At 41.1% G+C, this 15897-nt stretch overlaps 1 protein-coding gene across 1 annotated transcript in view; it reads left to right on the forward strand.

Moving 5' to 3' along the window:
• LOC126257452 (protein phosphatase 1 regulatory subunit 21) overlaps positions 1-15897 on the forward strand; it is a 190331-nt gene that overhangs the window by 32966 nt on the left and 141468 nt on the right. Inside the window, exon 3 of the mRNA XM_049955565.1 lies at positions 5722-5844. Coding sequence (XP_049811522.1) covers positions 5722-5844 — 123 coding nt within the window. The remainder of the gene's footprint in view (positions 1-5721; positions 5845-15897) is intronic.

Genomic DNA, 15897 nt, shown 5'->3' on the forward strand with positions numbered 1-15897 from the left:
TGGACCCGTTGATTCTCGCGGAACATCTTACGACCCATTTTGCAATGGCATCAGCATCAGCCTCCTATCCGGCTGGTTTCCTTCACCGGAAACAGCGGACCAAAGCTTCCACCTTACGTTTTACCCCTTGTCAGTCAGAATCTTACAACGAACCTTTTACTGAATGGGAATTTCTTTCCGCACTTTCTTCTTCTCATGATACGGCCCCTGGCCCAGACTCCATTCATAATCAACAGCTTCAAGATCTCAGTGCTCTGCAACGGCAACATCTTCTCCGGGTTTTTAACCGTATCTGGCTCCAGGGTGACTTCCCTTCTCAGTGGAGGGATAGCATCGCGGTTCCTGTCCTTAAGCGTGGTAAGAACCCCCTATTTGTCAAAAGCTATCGGCCAATTAGTCTGACCAATGTTGTTTGTAAGTTACTTGAATGGATGGTAGCCCGTTGGCTCAATTGGGTCCTCAAATCTCGGGATCTATTGTCCCCTTACCAGTGTGGCTTCCGAGAGGGACGGTCTCCAATCGATCATTTACTTCGCTTGGAATCTGCAGTTCAGCAGACTTTTTCCCAGCACCGCCATTTGGTTGCAATATTTTTTGACCTACGCAAGGTCTATGACACGGCCTGGTGCCATCACATCTTACTTACCCTTCGTCAGTGGGGTCTTCGGGGCTCACTCCCGATTTTTATCTGCCAGTTCCTGTTCCATCGGTCATTCAGGGTTCAGGTTGGTACTGTTTATAGTTCTCCACGGACCCAGGAGACGGGCATCCCACAGGGTTCTGTCTTGAGTGTACTTCTTTCCCTCTTTGCTATAGATGGAGTTGTGGCCTCCGTCAGTCCTTTGGTCACCCCTGCTCTGTATGTGGATGATTTCTGCACTTGGGTTAGTTCCTCTTGGAAGGCCTCTGCAGAGCGGCAGCTCCAGGGTGCTATACGGCGTGCCTCTGCATGGACCCTCTCACACGGGTTTCAATTCTCTCCTTTAAAATTGCGGGTGGTCCACTTCTGTCGCTGTACTACGATCCACCCTGATCCAGAGCTCTATCTCGATGCACAACGATTGCCTGTGGTCCCACAGTTTCATTTCCTGGGTCTTCTTTTCGACAACAAGCTCACTTGGTTGCCCCATATCAGACTTCTGAAGGTAGGATGTTTCCGTAAACTCAATGTCCTTTGCTTCCTTGCCCACTCCTCTTGGGGTGCGGACCACTCCCTCCTCCTCCGTCTTTATCGTGCTCTAGTTCTGTCTCGCTTGGACTATGGTTGTCAAGTTTATGGTTTGGCTGCTCCTTCCACACTGCACATACTGGATCCAGTCCACCATCGTTGTATCCGTTTAGCCACTGGTGCCTTCCCTACTTCCCCTGTTGATAGTTTCCTGGTTGAAGCTGGGATCCCCCTCTTTCTGTTCGGCGGTCCTAGCTTCTGGTGTCTTATGCACTCGCTGTCCGTTCCTCTCCCATTCATCCTTCATATTCTATCCTGTTACAAGACCATGGACATCTGTTGGCACAGAAAATCATCTGCTGCCACCTACATGTGGGGTGTTTACTGCGGAATTGATGGCAATTTTCCAGGCCCTTACCTTTATTAAACAGTCCCAACACAACCGCGTTTTGTTATGTACGGACTCAATGAGTGGCCTTCTGGCTATTGACCGGTGTTTTTTGTGCCATCCCTTGGTCTCTGCCATCCATGACCATCTCGCTGATATTCACCGTGCTGCTTGTTCCGTTGACTTCCTTTGGGTCCCTGGCCATGTGGGTATCCCGGGTAACAAGCTCGCTGATCGTTTGGCTGGGGGAGCAGTCACTTACCCCCTGTTTTCTGTAACCTCTCCGGCAGCGGATTTATGGCTTCACATCAAATCCCACTTCGCACAATCATGGGCCAACTCTTGAGAGGCTACTTCCCTGTCTAATAAACTTTGTGCGATTAAGGTGATACCAGGCCCGTGGCGTTCTTCCTTTCGCTTCTCCCGAAAGGACTCAACCACACTGTGTCGTCTCCGCATTGGCCATACCAGACTGACCCATGGTTTTCTTTTGCGTGATGAGCCACCTCTGCTTTGCGGTTGTGGAGCGTTCCAGTCAGTTGCCCACATTTTGGTTGAATGTCCCCTTCTTTTGGCTCTGCATGCTAAGTACAGACTCCCCCGCACTTTACCTTTGTTGTTGGCTGATGATTCCCGGATGGTCTCCCTGGTTTTAGGTTTCCTTTGGGAAAGTGGTTTTTATTCTCAGTTTTAAGGTTTTTAATCTCTCTCTGGTGTTGGGGGGCAGAGCGGTGAGTGTTGGGGTATCTCCCACTGTAAGCCATATTTGGAGATTCCCGACTCCCCTCCCTGACTGAGATCCTCTTTTCTTCCCCTTTTACTCTTTTTTTTAGGATTGGTTAGTCTCCTTTTCCCATGCGTACTTCTACATTCTAGCGGTTGCACCTTTTAAGTCGCAGGTGGTCTTGCCTCTGCTACTTCAGCATAGCGTTGGGTTCACTCTCTTGCTGGCTTACCTCATTTTGTTTTTACCATTGACAACATGACTGCCCTTTTACATTATTTAGCCTTTTCCCTTTTATTGTTCTGATATTTCTGAGATGTCACACTATAGGAATGGACCACATTTGAAACAAGGGACTGATGACCTTGCTGTTTGGTCCCTTAAACCCCAACCAACCAACCATCTCAGCTGTCGTGTTCCCTCGGTCTGTTGCGTCTGGTGTCTTCTTCCACCAGCTGCCTGGTGGTAGTCTCTTCTCGCCAAGTTACGTGCCCATGTCACCTCAGTCTCCTCTCTCTTATCACAGCTTCTATGTCCTGTGACTTGCACAATTTCTGCAATTCATGGTTTTTTCTTTTTTTTTTCCACTCGTCTCCATCCTTCATTGGTCTAAAAACCTATTTCAGAACAGCATACTCAAATGTCAGGAGTTTATCTGTCTTTTGTGTCATGGTCCAGGTCTCTGCTCCATATAGGATGACAGGATATATTACTATCCTATAGATCCAAATCTTAGTGTGTTCGATAGAAGCCAAGACTTAAACAGCTTTCCTGTTGGCTACTGCAAAACCAACTCCAAATTGGTATTTACTTTTTCTATTTACAATTTACTAGGCTTGAAATTATGCAGTGGAAAATTTAGAGTTAAATGATGCAGTCACCATTTAAACTGAACCCGTGGTTTGATTTCTAAGTAATTTTTAAGACAGCAAAGCAGCAGAATTCAAGGATAAGCCTGGTAGCCATATTCCTTCTGTCCAAGGTGAACATTCTAGATGTGTTCCATTCAGCACTACATAATGCAACTCTGTTTCTGCCCAGTGCACTTCAGCTTGACTCACCTTGAATTGTATCTGTATTGGCAGAAAGATAAATTGCCAGTCAGTGAATGCAGCTGGGACAGAAGGAAAATGTTCACTTTTGAATGGATTAGACTACTAAATTGGGCCAGTCAATTTTGGGGCAGCAAGGAAGCCATCAAAATTATAGTCTATGGTGATCTCATAAACAGATACAAAGATAGGGGCTACCATCTGAACCCTGCCTGGTTTCCATAATTAGGTACAACATGCAGTGTGTGACCCTTTCTGAGACATCCATATAGTGTGTTGGTTGGGATTTACTAACTTTTTTCAAGTGTTCATGTATTTTTTGAGCAATAATTAATGTGAGCAGACTTTTTATCAAGTTGATAGCAAGAAGAAATGCAGCAGCGGCACTCAGATTGCATCTAACAACTGTGAGGTTAGTGTTATATTCCATGTTGTACCCGGACAGACATAGTTTCGTGAGGAATAGGGACAGCATGTGTTTTGTGCTGACATGGGGTTATTGGCCACTGTCCAGTAACAGTAGGAAGCTGTGTTGGCCATGATAGATGGCTTCAGGCTGCTGCCCTGGGCTGCGGTTTTATTGAGATGACCTTGAGGGGAAACCTGTGACATCTTTGATGCCAGTAGCATCATTTGAGATCTGTGATATTGCTGAAACTTCAGATTCGCTTCAAAAGAGTTAAAAAATGTCTTCTGGAAATTTTTTTTAATAAAAAATTGTTAGCCAGCCTCACGTCAGTGTTCCTTTGTTTTTGATTTATTCTGTTCCTGTATTTGTATCTTAGCATAATGTTTTGAAACCAAACCTTAATTAATGTTTTAACTTTTATCCATTTGTGAATATTTGTTGATTTACTAATTTTAACAATATTTGTCATAGAATGATATGGTGAGTATGTAAACACTTGGAGTGAACACTCAAAACATGAACAACATGGATGAGTTACTGCTTTATTGGGTTATCATAGACTTCGAGGGAGTATATAAAACAACCTTAGAACTCCACTTAGATGTGGGAAATTCACAAGTGAAAAATAAATATAATGGTGACATTATACATCACCAAAACTATACTCAGCAGTCGTAGAGGAAGGCTTCAGATCCTTCAAGTGGAATAAAGATGGTGGAATATGTGTAAATGGAATATGTTTGAGGCACTTTTGTTTTTCAGATATTGTACTAATTGACTAAAGTGCAGATTTATTTCCACACACTATGGTAGACCTTAATAGAGCAAGTGTGAAAGTACACCTGAAAATCGGTTATTATAATGGTAGCCCAGTGGATAGTTGCCCCATTTAGTTTACGAACAGCTAACTAGACCATTTTCAACCTCTTGTTTATTTGAAACAAAGTTTACAATGTGGCTGACAGCACACACAGATTGCAAGTCTTCTCCATTTTGACTTGTGGTAATGCTATGACCTTAAATAGTAAAGGATTATACATAATGAATCCATTCTTTTTTCACGATTTCAGACTCTGAAGCTACATTTTCATAGGTATTTTTGTGCTTGTTTATCGATTTATGAGGGTTTTTCTCTTTGTTCAATTTCTGGCTTCTTCATTTGTTTTACCTAATCTTTTCCTGATTTTCTGTACCAAGATCAAAAAAGCAGGGTGACTGACAGCTATACATGGAAAGGGTTGAGGTTGGCAGTTCACTGTTATTCGCATGTCCTATGGCCACGGCACAGTAGAGGATTGAATAATGTAAAACTTTGCTGCTCATTTTCGCTATTCACTGCAACAATTCTTTTGCATATTATAATAAAAGTAAGCACATTATGAAAACAAATAACAACAGTTATGTTACCAGCTGTAATTGTCATCCACATAGTGATATGGCAACAGTGTACAAAACAGGAGATGGAACTAAGCTCATTCTCTGAATGTTTGTTGGCTATGCTTGCTGCTTTGTAAAAAACTATTTGTCAATCACTTCAATTCCGATATGGGTATAGTTCCGTTCACTCTTTGTTAATGTCAAGTCTTTGCATGCCTTATCCTTCATAGCGCAATGTTCAGTTTATTATACTGCTTTCTGAAAAACTGTATTTACATAGTTAAATTTCTTCATGACATCCATTTCTACGATCATCTCACATGTGATCCATTCATCCGTTGATTTCTTGCACTATTTTCCTGACACTATCTTCTAAAGTTTTCAGCATCACTTCCATTATTTTTATAAATTTCTGACATGTTTATTAATAAACAAGAACTCTTAGGTAGTGAGACCAAAACATGGCACTAGTGTCAGATATATCTTGCCCTCCCCATACTGAGTTTTGAGGTACTTGTATAAGAGAATGCCACTTTGTGTGTGCTTGTTTTTGTTTTTCCTTCCTAAAGACTTTGATTTTAAAAGACTTTTTATGTTTTTTAGTCTCGTGTGAAGAAAGGCAAATTGAAAAGTTCAGAAACAGAGAAATCGTTGGACCATGATAATCACATTATTGATGAAGAATTTCAGCTAAAAATAGAAGAAAATGCTAGACTTGTATCAATGGTGAGTTTACTGTTTCTAACACTTGTACTGTGATAATGTTGTTTTAAAAGTAGTGGTAATATAGTCTGGTAGTATTGCTGATAGTTTTCATTTAATTAGCATACTAAGAGGGTGCAAAAATCTTATCTAGATGAATTTTTTGCTTTTTATTTTTTTATTATGTGATCACCATAGTTGCGTATGAAGTATGTATTAGAAAGTGTATAATTTTGTAAGGTACTTATAATTTGTAATACAGATTGTAGGTATTTTTGTAACAACAATGCAGTAAAAGATAGATTGCTACTTACCATAAAGATGACATACTAAGTTGCAGGCAGGTACAATTAAGACACTTACACATAAGCTTTTGGCCACAGCCTTTGTCAGAAAAAGAGAAACACACAAGCATGCCTCACACATGCAAGACCACCAATGCCCACAGCTCAGGCCAGAATGCAACTATCATGTGGGATGGAAGCAGCAGTGTACAGGTGGGGGAAGAGAACAGCGGTGTCTGGTGGCATGTGCAGGGACTAGAATGCCAACGGGTGGAGCATCAGATGGCTGTGGGGCAGGAGGTGGGGAAAATGGAATGATAAAGGAGAAGAGCAGGGAAAGATGAAAGATGACAGGTGCATTGGCAGAGGATGGCAAACAAAGAGGATGGGAGATGAGAATGGAGAGGTGGTGATAGGTCAGAGGGGGTGTAAGCTGTTGGGTAGAGGGTGTTGGGACAGTATGTTACCACAGGTTGAGGCTGGGATAATTATGGGAGTCGAAAACGTGTTGAAAGGATAACTCCCATCTGCGCAGTTCAGAAAAGCTTGTGGTGAAGGGCAGGATCCAGATAGGTAGGGAAGTGAAGCAGCCATTGAAATCGAGCATGATATGTTCATTTGCATGTTGTGCCACAGGGTATTTACATTGCTCTTGGCCACAGTTTGGTGGTGGCCATTCATTCTGGCGGGCAGCTGGGAATCTGCTCTCCTTCACAATCCCTGCAATGAAAACACTTCTTTGCTGCCAATCCCTCCAACTATAGCCAACCTAATTCCAACATTGAACCCTGCCTCTTCCAGTTTATAAAACCATTCAACCTTGAACTCCCCCCTCCCACTTAACTACCAACTGATCACCTTCCACAAATTCCTTACCTCCAACAGCCTCACCATCCATCCCTCTATTCCTTCCTCAGAACACCAACCTTTCAGCATAAGAAAGAGTAGCCATACGCAACCTCAAAACTAATCATGCCATAATCATCCTATCTATAGACAAATGTTCTGCCACTGTTGTTATAAATCATAGTGACTACACGTTGGAAGGGCTCCACCAATTATCTGACTCCCATAAACTCTGTCAGATTGATCCCACCCAAAAGTCCAACACAATCTGCAATCCATGCTTAAACCCTTAGGCCATTCCTAGAACTTCTCACTTGTCTCCATTTCCCTTCTCACCCCTAGGACACCCTGCACACCTACCTTCTACATGCTTCCCAAAATCCACAAAGCCAAAAATTGTTGCTGGTTATTGTGCCCCACAGAAAGAATTTCGGCCCTCATTGACCAAAACCTCCAAACAATTGCCTGTAATCTAGCCTCCCATGTCAAAGACACCAACCACTTCTTTCACAAACTCTCCACCAACCACACACCTGTACCTTCTGGATCCCCACTCATCACTGTTGATGCCACCTCTGTATACAACAACATCCCTCATGCCCATGCCTTACTGCTATTGAACACTACCTGTACCAACATCCTTCAGACTCCAAACTCACTACCTCATTCACGTTACTAACTTTGTCCTAACTCACTACTACTTCTCCTTTGAAGGGAAGGTGTACAGACAAATCTGCGGCACAGCCATGGGCACCCATGTGGCATCCTCCTATGGCAATCTGTTTGTGGGCCATCTAGAGGAGACCTTCCTAGCTTCCCAAATCCCTAGCCTGATTCAGGTTCATTGACGGTATCTTCACGATCTGGATTTGGGGCCAAGACACCCTATCTTCATTTCTTCACAACCTCAACACCTTCCCTCCTGTCCTCCTTACGTGGTCCTTCTCAACTCCTCACATGCCCAATCCTCTCACCACCTCAAGAACCAGACACAAAGGATTGCTTTGTTCACACCCAGTACCGTCCTGGACTGCAACAACTCAATCACATACTTCGGCAGGACTTTGATTAGCTATTATTATGTCCTGAAATGAGCAGCATCCTACCAAAGATCTTTCCCACCCTTCCTAAAGTGGTGTTCTGTCACCCATCCATTCTCCTCAACATCCTAGTCCATCCCTGTGCCACTCCCACTCCCAACCCCTTGCTGCTTCTTATTCCAGTCCTGTCACAAGTTTATCCTACCCCATCAGGGGTCGGGCCACCTGTAAAAAGGCAGCCATGTCATTTACCAGCTCTGTTGCAATCATTGCACAGCTTTTTATATTGGTGTGACAACCAACTAGCTGTCCACCAGGATGAATGGCCACTACCAAACTGTGGCCCAGAGCAAAGTAGACCACTTGAGGCACAACATGGAGCTGAGCATAACATGTTTGATTTCAGTGGGTGCTTCACTCTCAAAGCTATCTGGATCCTCCCGTCCACCATCAGCATTTCTGAACTGCACAGATGGGAGTTATCCGTACAACACATTCTCTGCTCCTCTAATTATAATGACATGAACCTACAGTGACAAAATGGCCTCACACTCTCCACTCAACAGTTTCCACTGCCTCTGTCCTGTCACATCCTCTCCATTATCATCTCCTATCATATTTGTTTGCCACCCTCTGCCAACTCACCCACCCATCTTTCTCCACTCCTCTCCTTTTTTGCTCTGTTTTCCACACTTCCATGCACCCCCCCCCCCCTTCCAACACTGGGCCTGTTGGTATTCTAGTCCCTGCACACTCTACCTGACAGCACTACTCACTTCCCCCACTCGTACACTGCTACCCCCCCTCCCCCCCCTCCAATTGCTGCTTTCATTCCACATGATAGTTGTATTTTGGCCTGAGCTGCCGGAGTTGACGCTCATATCTGTGAGGTGTGCATGCTTGTATAAATGAATGGTGTGTTTCTCTTTTTCTGATGAAGGCTGTGGCTGAAAGCTTATGTGTAATTGTCTTTTAATTGTGCCTGTCTGCAACTTAATGTGTCATCTTTATGGTAAGTATCAATCTGTATTTTCGTACATTGTTGGTATTACCATCTGGGGTTACCATTGTTAGATATTTTTGTAAGGTATTCTGGCAACGGAGGAGGATATAATAATAAATCACTCTGAGGAACTTTGTTTTCTGTTAGGATAAGCTGAAATCAGTTGCATAACCAAAGTCAACTTTTAGTCAGAAAAATGTTCTTGAGTTTCGTGTGAGTTGCAGAGTACAGTATCTATAAAACAATGAGTAGGGTCCTTTACACGTGAATACAACAACAATTTGGGAAATCACTGACTACAGATGTCGACAAGACTAAAAAGGAAGGTAGGAAGCTGTTTCTCCTTAATAGGTATAACAGGAAACTGATTTCAGATTACCTGAGGAGTCAACATCAGAGATTTATATGTGGGGCACAAGATGTGGGGAAGAAAGTTGAGGTATTGTTCTGTACACCCTGAATGGGCATGTGCTGAGTGAATCTTTGAGAAATAACGAGACTCAGAAGCTATAGTGTGACAGCCATGTTAGAAAGCAGAGATAGTGTCACAGCAGATTTAAATGGAACAAAGCCTGACAGACAAAGAAAAGTTGAAGGAAGGTGAAATTAGTGTAAGAAGAGACAGGCATGAAGCAGTCAGTGAATTAGAAAGTAAACTTGTGTGTACTGATCTGTCAGAAAGTCCTAAAAATATTTGGTCTTACCTTAAAATAGTAAATGGATCAAAGCCATTCATCCAGACACTCTTAGACCATAGTGGCATCAAAGCAGAGGATGACAGTGGAAAAACAGAAAGACTAAATTTGTTTTCCCAAAACTGTTTTCCTTAGAAATGTACTGAAGTTCCTGCTTTCAGTCATCATATGAACACTAAAATGCCAGACAACTAAATAAGTAAATATAGGATTGAAAATTAGTTAAAATTGCCTGACAGAGGAAAGAAAAGGGACCTGATGAAATATCTGTAAGATTCTGCATAAAGTATGCCAAAGCATTTTCTCCTCTTCACAGTTTATCTTAGGTCGCTGAAAGAACGAAGCATCCAAAGTGATTGGAAAAATTCACAGGCTATTCCCATTTTGTAGAAAGGTTGTTGAACAGATCCACAGAATTATAGAAAGACTTTTTTTGTCTTGAAGTCTCAACAAATACTCTGCAAACTAACAATCATGTGAAACTTGGCTTGCTTTGTTTCCCCACGAGACCCAGAAGGCAATAGATACTGGCATACAAGTTAATAGCATGTTCCCTGACTTCTGGAAGGCATTTGATAAGTTTCACACTGCCTCTTAATGAACAAAATAAAAGTGTATGGAATATCAGACTAGTTTTCTGAACGTATTGGAGGGTTCATAGCAGATAGTACACAGAATCTCATTCCTAATTAAGAGAAATATTCGGATGTAAAAGTAACTTCACGGGATACCTCAAGGGGCTGTTACAGAACCATTACAGTTCATAGTATACTTAAATGATGTAACAGATAATGTCAGAAGTACCATGAGACTGTTTGCAGATGGTGCTGGTATGTGGGGGAATTGCAATGCTAGAAAAGTGTAGTGAAATGCAGAAAGACCTACAAAGTATTTCACATTCATTAAATCTCTTGGAGTATGTGTACAGGGATGTTTAAAGTGGAAAAGCCACTTTTGTTGGGAAAGACTGATCTCAAGGATGAGATTGAAAGATCACTCAATAAGTGTATTCCATCCATGAAAGATGTATGGCTAAGAAGACTTTTGTGTCAGAGTTCTTGGATAAAAAGTTTACAGTGAACTCAGTGCATCAGATTCGGTTCAAGTCCCAAGCTTTCAGTGACTACCTTCATCACTGACACCAGGCGCTATGTCTGACTGTTGAGAGACTGGCGAGGTTCTCACTTTTATGCTCAAATGACAGCATCTGGTTGGCTAGATTATGTCATGGCAACATCACAGAAATGGCGTGTTCTCGTTTGGCATCCTGTACATTCATAGACTGTTTGTGCACTCTATCCAGTGTCACTTGCAGTGCCGTCTCTCACATCGGGTAGTAAATTATGAGAAACTTTCTTCTGTGCTCTTTCTTTGTCAAGTGCACAGTTCCACGCATTGCCATGTGCATAACCGTTGTCTCTATTGAAGTTTTAATCACAGAGTCAAATTTTCGTTGCTACTGTAATCAGATTTCCAATAATTGACCATATGAACATCGTGCACTCAAACATAAGATTTGTGACAGGGATGGAGGAGGATAGAAATCTGTCTTTCTTAGATGTGTTGACGGAATGGCAAGCAGATGGATGACTTGGCCATTCTGTGTATTGAAAACTAACATACACAGGCCTGTTTCTCAATGGGCATAGCTTTCATTGTTCAGGTCAGAAGAGAGCTATGCTGAACTCTGTATTTCATAGAGCCAGGACTATTCTGGACAAGGAACACCTTGGCTTAGTGATGGGTCATGTCACAATGGAACTCAAAAGAAACAGGTATGCAGTCTGCAATATTAAGTCAATGTTTCTAGAAAACCCTAGATGCGATGCTATTCAACAAAGACTGGAAGACCATTCTGTGCTGCAACAACTTGTAAGATAGGTGTAATTGTGAACAGTGGAGGAGTCAGACCAGTGTTTCATCCACCCAGGAAAATTAAGGAAATTGTGGCGGTTCCACCTGCTTTTTATTTCTTTGTTTGTTGTCCTGGGTGTCAATGTACTGCGTTTCTATGTTGGCTGAAAATTGGGGTTTGTAATTTGGACACTGACTACGGTAAATAACGTAGCCGACAGATGCACAGTTGCATTTCACAATACTTTAATTTCAGTTTTCACAACCCCCTAATAATACACAGTTATATCGCCAGTGCGCTATTGTTATAACTTTCAATAAGTCTCATCAGTAGTTAGCGGGTGAACCTCCACATACTGCTACAATAGTTTACTGTTGAACATCTATGAGCAGTTAAAACCTAACCGCAAAGTTCTCAGTTCTTGAAGAATAATCATGTGCGTATGGAGCAGACACTGTCAGTGTTTTAACACATGGCCTAATTGTGTAACACTTATTCCACAGTTAATTTGAAGAATTGTTGTGATTCTAATAAACACAGGTTCCTTGTCTGAAACTCGGCCGTGGACTGACTGTCTCGTGACCAAAATTCGGAGCCCTTATAAATCATCGCAATAATAGGTGCTGAAACTACAAATTGTTTGAAGTTTAACCTTCTGTTGGGCGTGGCTGTTCAAACTGACACAACTCGAAGTTTACTGTAAATTATTTGTCAATGAGTGGCAGCACTGACGCCTACTGGCTAGTAGCTAGCCTTTTCCGAACGCTTGTCATTGTTGTGTGCTTCAGTGTTGATACGACTGCTCTGTTGTCGATATATGTGCTGATTGATCAGTTTGATACATTGCGCCCGTTCGTGTTGCATTTCAACAATTCATTTCTTTGTTTATCAACATAACTTAGTAAGTAGTACAATGTTAATATACAATGTGTAATGCACTTATTTTCTTTTTGGACCGTTTAATCGTCAGTTAATAATGTTTGAGTATCAGGTATAAAATTGACACACTGCGCCTGACTGCGTTATTTTATAGGAATTTTATCATTTTAGGTGTGAGACACTTGATCATGGCAGGCTACAGTAAGATTTACAACCTCCTTGACCCAAATCATGTTGCAGAAATACAAAAAATGTTGTTCGATGAGGATAATGATGAAGTTCAAGAGGATTTTGAAGATGAAGTAGACACAGATTGTGATGACGCAGTTGAAGTTCGGCAAGAAGATTCAGAAACAGAGGAAAACGACAATGAAAATAACGAGGAAGTACTTGAAGAAAGCCAGTATTATTATACTGGAAGGGAAAAAGAGACAAAATGGAATAAAGTTCCACCATCGCAGAGAGTACATTTCAGGGCCCACAATATTATTCGAAAGTTACCTGGTCCTATAGGTGCGGTGAAAGCATTGAGAACGCTTTTGGAATGTTGGAATTGCCTCATAGATGACGACATTTTGTCGATTATAGTTCTGTATACCAATCAGTATATTTAGAGCACCAAAGCTTCTTTTCAGTGAGAGAGAGACGTAAAACCTATAGATATTATTGAATTAAAAGCTTTCATTGGTCTTCTGTTTTGGCTGGTGTTAACAAAAGTAACAGACAAAGCTTAGAAGATCTGTGGGGAAGTGATGGGGATGGAATTGAAAAATTTTGTCTTGTTATGAACATAAAACGTTTCAAATTCATCATGCAGTGCCTTAGATTTGACAACCGTGTGACTCGCGATGAAAGGAGAAAATTAGACAAGATAACTGTTTGTACAGAATTGCCAGAAATCCAACACCCTCGGTGAAAACGTTACAGTAGATGAGAAACTTGAAGGATTCTGTGGAAGGTGCAGTTTTCGCCAATACGTACCTAGCAAACCAAACAAATATGGATTTAAGATATATGCTCTTGTGGATTACCAAGTATTTTATCTCTCTAATCTGGAAATATATGCTGGGCTGCAGCCAGAAGGATTGTACCAAGTTAGCAATAAACCTTCAGATGTTGTTCTGCAACTATGTGAACCAACTTATCAGTCAGGTCGAAATGTGACAGCAGACAATTGGTTTACTAGTATTGGTTTGATAGAAGAGCTAAGAAGAAAAAATCTTTCTTTTGTTGGGATGATGAAGAAAAACAAGCTTGAGATTCCTCTGGAGTTTGTTACCAGTAAAGGCAGCGCTGTCCATGGTTCACTTTTTGGCTTCAAGAAAGGCTGTACTATAGTTTCCTACGTTCCTAAAAAGGGGAAGTGTGTTATCTTGGCATCAAGTTTGCATGAAGATAATTCAGTAGATGCTGACACTGGAGATAAACAGAAGCCATCCATTGTAACATTTTACAATAGCACCAAAGGTGGAGTCGACACTACAGATAAGTTGACCGCTTCATACAATGTAGCAAGAAATGTGTGCCGTGGTCATATTTTTTGCAATGATCAATATGAGTGGAATCAATTCACAAGTAATTTACTATGGCAACAACGAGAATTTTATCCGAAGAAAAGGATTCCTGAAGTAACTCTCACATGCGTTAGTTCTACCTCACTTGGTTCGTAGATCGTAGGATGCTTGGACACCTCAGGAATTCACAGAGATCTTCAACTGCGGCTACAACAGTTTAGGCCAGTGTGTGAAGAAGAAGCAGAAGACACAAGCAGAAACGAAGAACAAGGGACTGGGATCAAGAGGAAAAGGTGTAATACCTGCACCAAAAAAAAAAAAAAAAACACTATCTGTTTGATACACATTGAACCTTTTTGCTCTGAATGCGGAAAGTTTTCGCATTTGTTACCACAGTCAAAAAGTGATGATGAAACAAATGAATGAGTTGTAATATCATTGTTGTTCTGCTCCAGTGTCATAATAGCCTTTCTGTAAAGATAATTGTCATTTGTAAAGTGTTTTATTAGTGAAATATAATAAAGAAGCAAATGAAAAAGTGACATTTTTATCATTTGTTACTAAAGCCCAACATTGACGATAAGAAATCTGAATGATGAATATTTCTACTGCAGTTGTGCTCATATGTCATCTTTGTGTTTCTTTAAATATATTTGGCACTTATAATATGTTTTGTGAACAGAATTTAATAAATGATCACGTGAATAAATGGTGTGATCAATTTGATACACCGCGCCCGATCTCGCTGCGACAAACACTGCGCGCGACTGAAGGTTAATTTACAGGAATTACAATATCGAAAAATTCTGTCTTTTTAACAGTTTCTTCTACTACAAGGTTTAGGCTGAATTATTTGTTTAAATAATGAAATTAACATATATAGGGTGCACAAGTATAATCTATGGACGTAGAAGGTGCCTCCTCAGTACGTGCCATTTTCTTGATTTCACCACTACATAAACCAGCCAATCAGATGTTGTCCGTTGGGCATAAAAATGGGAGGCTTGCAAGTTTCACGACAATCCCACATATCCCCCAGGGGGTGGGGAAGTGGGGGGGGGGGATGGCGGAGGAGGTAGCCATCAAAAGCTTGAGATTTTATCCAAAAATGAAACTGCAAATTTTCTGAGAACTTTTTATCCCATGAAGGAACTAGCTGACAAAATCTTTGTTCAATCATTACTGAAGTATTTCATATTAATTTGGGATCCTTAGCAGATAGTATCAACAGAGGAAGTAGAGAAGATCCAAAGAAGAAAACAGAGTGTTTAGTTATGGATTCATTTAGTAAGCGTGAAAGTGTCATAGATACTCAGCCAGCACCAATACAGATGCTAAACAGGAAGCTGGCACAGAAATATCAAAGAGTTTAATCCAGTAAACACTGTCAAAAGATTTGTGTAAATCTACAAATAAATCGCTTATTACTAAAAGGAGATAATTACTTAAAAACTGAACATTGAGTTTTGTCAGTTTCAGTTTATTGAGTTAGAGGTGCATCAATTGGAAATAAAATGGGATACCATCATTTCTTTGCCATTTGTAAAGAGCAGATTGGAATGTGCATTTTGATGGTAGGCAACGAAAACCTCATAACTTCATTTTGCTAAATTTTACAGGAGAAGCAAAAAAATTTCTTAAAAAATGTATAAAGTGATACAGATAAAGTTGCTACGAGTGTAACCATTAGTAGAAGCCTACTTATTGACAAATTGGAGAAATCCATGCACTTCCAAATCTCTTTTTGGTAATGTAGTTATAAATTAATGGAGTGACGGGTTTTCGCAGACAGATGCAGTTAAGAGATTTTCATTTCCTGCAATCGATTTGCTTCTAATAAGGGACAACTCCAGTAGTTTTCATGTTTGAGAAATAAGAATGGGGCAGGCCTGGAATCATGCTGAACCAGTTGGTAGTTTTGTTTTTAACTTTGACTTACTATTCCACAGATAATATTAAAA

The sequence above is a fragment of the Schistocerca nitens genome, chromosome 1 (genome assembly GCF_023898315.1).
Source record: "Schistocerca nitens isolate TAMUIC-IGC-003100 chromosome 1, iqSchNite1.1, whole genome shotgun sequence".
NCBI classification, from domain to species: Eukaryota; Metazoa; Arthropoda; class Insecta; order Orthoptera; family Acrididae; genus Schistocerca; species Schistocerca nitens.